General features: G+C 47.9%; 1 protein-coding gene across 2 annotated transcripts in view; it reads right to left on the reverse strand.

The window, feature by feature from the left end:
- Positions 1 to 3940, reverse strand: part of NCAM2 (neural cell adhesion molecule 2) — a 513860-nt gene extending 509920 nt beyond the window's left edge. For both annotated transcript variants that reach the window (XM_004770518.2, XM_045088182.1), the window contains exon 1: positions 3624 to 3940. In XM_004770518.2, coding sequence (XP_004770575.1) covers positions 3624 to 3678 — 55 coding nt within the window. In that variant the 5' untranslated portion in view covers positions 3679 to 3940. The remainder of the gene's footprint in view (positions 1 to 3623) is intronic.
- Positions 3941 to 6000: the final 2060 nt, after the last annotated feature.

A 6000-nucleotide genomic window follows, 5' to 3' on the forward strand; every position in this document is an offset into this window, starting at 1 on the left:
TCCATTAATTGCTTCTCTAATGGGACATTACCTCTGGAAGAACATTAGCCCACTGTGCCATTGAAAAGACTCCCTGGACCCCCGGGGGGCCCACCACCTTCCCTTCTTGCTCTTCTCCTGGGCTCCAGTTCAGCACTAGAAACCGAAGTGGTCAAATGCACTGTTTAACTCCTTTGACATAAAGCAGGAAAGGAAATCCTCTGGGTGGCTCATTGACAGTAACGGTATTAATTCACATAGCCTGTCTTCTCTAAGTGCAAATGCATATGGAGTTGATTCAATAGAAATGTTCCAAGAGAGGCTGATATCAAAGAATTAGAGCAGAGTAGATTAAAACGGACATGAGAGAGGCTGTCTGTGAACAGCCTACACTGAAGACAGGTTCGCGGAGACCTTCCTATAGAAATGAAACTCGCGGTCACCCACACACTAGGAGTCACCCACACACCCACACTTCCTGTAGAAGTGAAACTAGCAGTCACCCACACACCCACACATACACACCCCCACGCTTTATTTTTAGAAGGTACAGGTCTCTAATGAACAATGACTTACTAATACTTCACCAGAAAGAGAAAATGTAAGCAGAGAGCCTTAAGTTCAACGAATTAACTGGGCAATTCACCTCCCCCTCCCCATGACTTTGGCTTAGCAGCACATACGTATTACAGTTTGGGAATTGGGTTTACATAGATCCAAACAGCAAATACACTGTGAATCACAGACTCAGGTTATTACTTGAGATTTATGATGATGGAGACTGTGAACAACTTTTGAATACAAAGAAAAATAATAGCAGAAGCTAAGAGTTATAGAATCTCCTTTCAGTTGACAATTAAATTCAGACTTGACAATTAAATCCCAACCTTACTTCATTAGATACTAATCTTGCAGTGGAAATGAGAGACTTTTTAAAGGCGTATTCCTGCTGTAATAAAAAAGGCTTTCCCTACAGTAGAACAATAATGTTGTGTTGAAAGTTAGAACTATTAGACCTTGTTAGCTAATTATGGTATTGGCATCCACTTAAGTTGCTCAGTTTTTCACTTCTGTCATTTTCTGCTGCTCAACTGCAGCAGTTCAAAACGTTTTGACTACTTAAAAGGGAATACATCATCATTGCCTTTCCCCAGTCTAACTGCACACCACTTTCCAAAGCAATAGCTTCAATCATGCTTCATAAAATCCCCTGCAAGTATATTGTTGGAAACATAAATCAGCAAGCTGGGATTTTAGTATTTCTAAGGTTAGCCCAGGGATCACGAACTGGAGGCTTTTCCATGGCCCCATTTATAAAAGAATAAACAAAATTATGAGTTGCACTAGATCCCTTTTATTCAAAAACTGCTCCAGTGGTGTGTCTGATACTTGCTTCTGCATCCTTAATTGGAGGACAAAACACTGGCATAGGAGAATCGGACTCCAAGATCAGGATTGCTGTTTCCCAGCATTTCTGACTTCATTAGGAGACAGGGCACAGAAGTACTACATGTTCAGTTTCACAAAAGCTAAGTCTCTCTGATGTGCATCTATGCCTCTATCAGTGCCATGCATTTTTAAATCGCACTAGATAGAGAGATCTTCCAAATGATGTTCCCCTCCTCCCCTGTTTCATGACAGTGAATATAGGCTCCCTTTCAGGCATGCTTTAATTTTAGAGCCCTTCTTTACAATTACCCTGCTTTCTTAATTATAAATTAGGGGAATCCCAAATTTCAGGTATGTCACATATAGAGACCTACATTAAATTGTGCCTGCGTATAATATTTAAACATTCCTAGATTTCTCTTTTGTCCCCCAAATTCCAACACACTTAGTGTCTATAAATGTAAATTCACAGACTCCACCATTGAGACATATTTCTTTTCCAAACCACCCCTAATGTAATCATAAGTCTGCATAAACTTGCTTTCTATTATGTCCCCATCTTACTCCACACTAGCTACACTCAGTTAATTGCAGTGGTATTTTAACTGCAATTTTCAGGAACTCCTTCTTAGGATTCACTAATACCTGTCTATGTTATAAATGAACAGTTAAACATAATCAGCAGCTCTGCAAAAATGAAAGCAACATATCTGTAGGGCATAAAATATATGTTGATCTTTGCTATAATAGTGATTTAATTAACTGGGCTACTATCAGCTTCAGATGGATATATCTGCAATTTTTCTATGACTGAAATTTTGCATACTCTATATTATCAAGGGGAAATGAGCAGTATCTTACCAAGACACTTTATAAACTACAGCAACATTCAGTATTTGCATTCTGATTTCTGAGCATAAAATCTGCATCCAATCATGTTTCATCAGCCATTAACACTATATAGCTTTAGGGAGGTGAGGGCAGAGAAAGGAAGGCTTCATATCCAAAATGTCAAGCCCTGCTGAAGAATGATAGAAGGACCCAGTGAGTGTGGAAGAACAGAAACAACCATTTCTGATTTTTAAAATGGAGTTCTACCACCCCCTGCTGGACCAAATGAGCAACACCGAAGAGGCTAGAAAATGCTTAGAATTGAATATAGTGGAGATATTTTAACTTGTCTTGTAATTTATGTTTTCTCAAAAAAAAAATCAAACAATTTTCATGCCATACTAATAATATAACACTCTATGCAATTATTACACATCACAAAATTACAGCTATTTTCTTTTTTCTTTAAAGACTTCCACCAAGGTATGTTTTAGCATTTTGTGTTCCCAATTAAATGTCCAAACTTGTCTGGACAGTTGAAAATGTTTCCATTTATTATAAATATATTTCATGTGAACGTGAACTACCCAAACAAAGCAAGATAAATTCAGATCTACCTCTATAGAGACAAATAGAGGTAGCTTCCACAAATTCTCTCAGGTTATTCTAGTAAGCTATTCATTCCGCCCCCCCCCCCCCGGGGAGATAAAAATCTCACCAGTTCTCCACAAGCTAAAACATCCCTTACAGGTGGAATTACAATCTGACGCTATACAAATTTTCAACCTTGATGGATTAACAAGGGTGGGGGGTGCTGAAAATGAATGACTGCAACACATGCCTAGTTTTATCCATCTGCCGTCTTACACACAACATCCATGGCCCCTCTCTTAGTTTCAACAGAAATAAACCATCATCGTTCACTTCCTAGCCAGGGATGGGGGTCTTGGGAAAGGGGGAAAAAAAAAAGAGTCTCTAAGAATTCAATTTCTTGCACACGAGAGATGTGTCACACACGAGTTTAATGCTGATAGTTTTTGCTGCTTGTGTAAAACATCGTCGTTCCCCTTCCCTCCTCAGCCTCAGATATTTAACTGCTAATACACACCCACATGCTCATCCAGTTTTTGATCATGAAAATCCGAGCAAGCCAAGATCCCAGAAAAAGAAGCAGTTTGCCTCGATCTCCTGCTCCCCGATGCCAGCCTCCAGTTCTGGGTTTCGTCTCATTTAAGGGTTCCACAGAACAGATACGATTTTTAGCGGCAGCTCCAATAAACAGTGAACATCACCCTACCAACGACCGTAACTGGAACTTTGGTTCGTTCATTTCATTCTCCCCGTGCCTCCCCCTGCCCCCGTCGGTCGGGTGGAAGGGGTGAAGGGGGAGGGAAAGTACAAGCAATCAAGCACCACACTCCTACCTTGCCCGCTACTGACAAGCAACCCGAGCAGGTAGAAGGAGAGGAGGAGGCTCATGTTCAGGACGTGACACTGGAGGACAGTTCCAAAGTTATTAAGTCCAGCCCTGGAGAGAGAACCTTCCGCTGCCACGGCCGCCCCAGCTAGAGCCGCCGCCGCTCCCGGGGTGCCCCAGCCGCCCGCAGCCCGCGCGCTCCTCCTCGCAAAGTGACTGCAAGCTCCGCTCCTTGCCGCACTATATCCAGGCAGCGGCGGCGGCGGCGGCGGCGGCGGCGGCAGCAGCAGCAACAGCAGCAGCGGCCGCCGCGGCGGCAGCAGAGCCGGGCGGGGAGGGGGGGCGGGGGCGGGGGCGCGGGGAGGGGAGGCGCGGCCGAGGTGTATCCCTCCGCGCCGCACGGCGGCCGCTTCTCCCGAGACGCGCGGCCCCCAGGATTCGTCCGCAGTCGAGCTCGGGAAGAGCGGGTTCGGGTCCCGGGGCCTCCAAGCTCGAGGGGCCGGCCGCGGTCGGGCTGGCACGAGCACGTCTGCGAGTGGCGACCGCACGCTCGGCCTCACGGAGACCCGCACGTTGGCAGCCGCCCCTGGGCCGCGGAGGGAGGGCAGCCTGGAGCGCCTGCACCGCCGCCGGGCCAGTTCGCCGAAGTGGGCAGCTGGAGCCGCTGCTGATGCTGCGGGCGGCCGCCCCGGCCCCGGGCTCTACGCGCGCCCGGATTTAGCGGGAGTGGGGACTCTGAGGGCGGGGGTGGGTGCTGCCGCGTTCATTTCTCCAAGGGCGTGGGAGGGGAAGGATTCTGTCTCTCCCAGGCCTTCCCTCTCGCTGAACCCTTCGGCAGCCTGCCCGCGTCCCACGCTTTCCCCGCTGCCGCGGGAAAGGGGAAGCCGTGGTCCTCTAGTGTCTACACTGCCTGTCTCCGGTGGTAGAGGGTAGGGTGTTTCTCCTCCACGTCGACCCACTGCCGTTCAGAGCAGGTACTTAAGGGAGAGAGACTGGGGAGGGGGCGAGATGTTGGAGCGGCTGCGTTAAACTCGGCTGTCGGCGTTAGCCGCGTCCTTGGACACGTCCAAAGTCCCCCCTAGCCCCTCTCTGCGAGCTCCGCCTTGGGTCCCCAGCGCACAGCACCGGCCAGGTCCCCGAGAGGAGGGCGACGAGGGAGGTCCTGGAAAGGTGCAAAGATGAGTTGCGCGGGGATTCGTCCCCAGCCCGCCCGGCACCCGTGCACACACCTGCGTGTGCGCGCGTGTGAAATGGACTGATGGAGCCGTGGCGAGCTCCCAGAGCTAACTCTCCTCCTCTGAAGGTTGGGGTGTACCCTTCTTTTTCCTGGAAGGCTAAAAAAGGTTTGTCAGTGCGATGTCAAGCCTGCGGCAAGAGCGAGCCAGCGGCAGACACTCCCTGGCCCCGGGGCCCTGGTGGGTCGGCCTGGGTCAGAGCGCCGGGCTGGAACTGACAATGGATCCTTCCTTCTGCACAGTTGTTCTGGTTCCTTAGGGTACTCAACTGCCTCACCTCTCACCCCGCGAGACCACTGGCCATTTCCTTATTAGTGAGGGTGAGAAGTGGGAAGTAGGAGGGAATAGAAATACTGTAGAGCTCAAAATCCAGCCCCCCCACCCCCACCCCTTCGGCGCGAACCGCCCTGCAAAACACACACACACACACACACCGGGATTTGATGCTGAAATGCAGGTTTTCTTGCTTCAGGGAGTCCAAAGGGATAGAAAGGAGCTAGCAGGGACAGAGGAGTTACTGTCTGCGATTTGTGTTCCTCAGGCAGAATGCAATCTTCTTACCCAGAAGATTCACTTACTTGGCATCTGGAATGGGTTTTTGAGATGAGTGGAGGCAAAGGCAGCTGTCAACATCCCTGATGGCTGAAGTCTAACCAATGGCTCTCTCAGAACCTCTCAGTTTGAGAACCTCCTCTTTCACTTGGTTTTATAGTAGTATATTTAGGAAAATGCGTTTAGGAAGTTCTTTTGTCAAAGCTCCCTCCTCACACCCTTTCCTCAATCTGAGAGGCACCAACTGTACTTAAGTAAGGTCATTGTCAGCTCTTTGCAGAAAAGTGTGGAAACAGCACATTTATAGGTGTGAAAATGTCTCCTTTATTTTCACCAGTTCTTGATTTCTGTAAGGAGTCAAGACATGCTACACACACACACACACACACACACACACGGGGTTGCTGAAGAAATTTGAATATATACTACTTGTGCCAATTAGCCTCTTCACTGCAAAACCTGAAATTTTCAGTGTGACACCAGAGTGGTCAAGTGTGCAAGACATACAAATACACACACACACACACACAAACACCGGTCAATCTTGACGGTTAGATTTCCCTCTTTATTTTTGGAAGTCGAATTACATTTATTTCA

This window comes from Mustela putorius, unplaced genomic scaffold (assembly GCF_011764305.1).
Source record: "Mustela putorius furo isolate JIRA1106 unplaced genomic scaffold, ASM1176430v1.1 tig00003834_pilon_pilon_pilon, whole genome shotgun sequence".
Taxonomy (NCBI): Eukaryota; Metazoa; Chordata; class Mammalia; order Carnivora; family Mustelidae; genus Mustela; species Mustela putorius.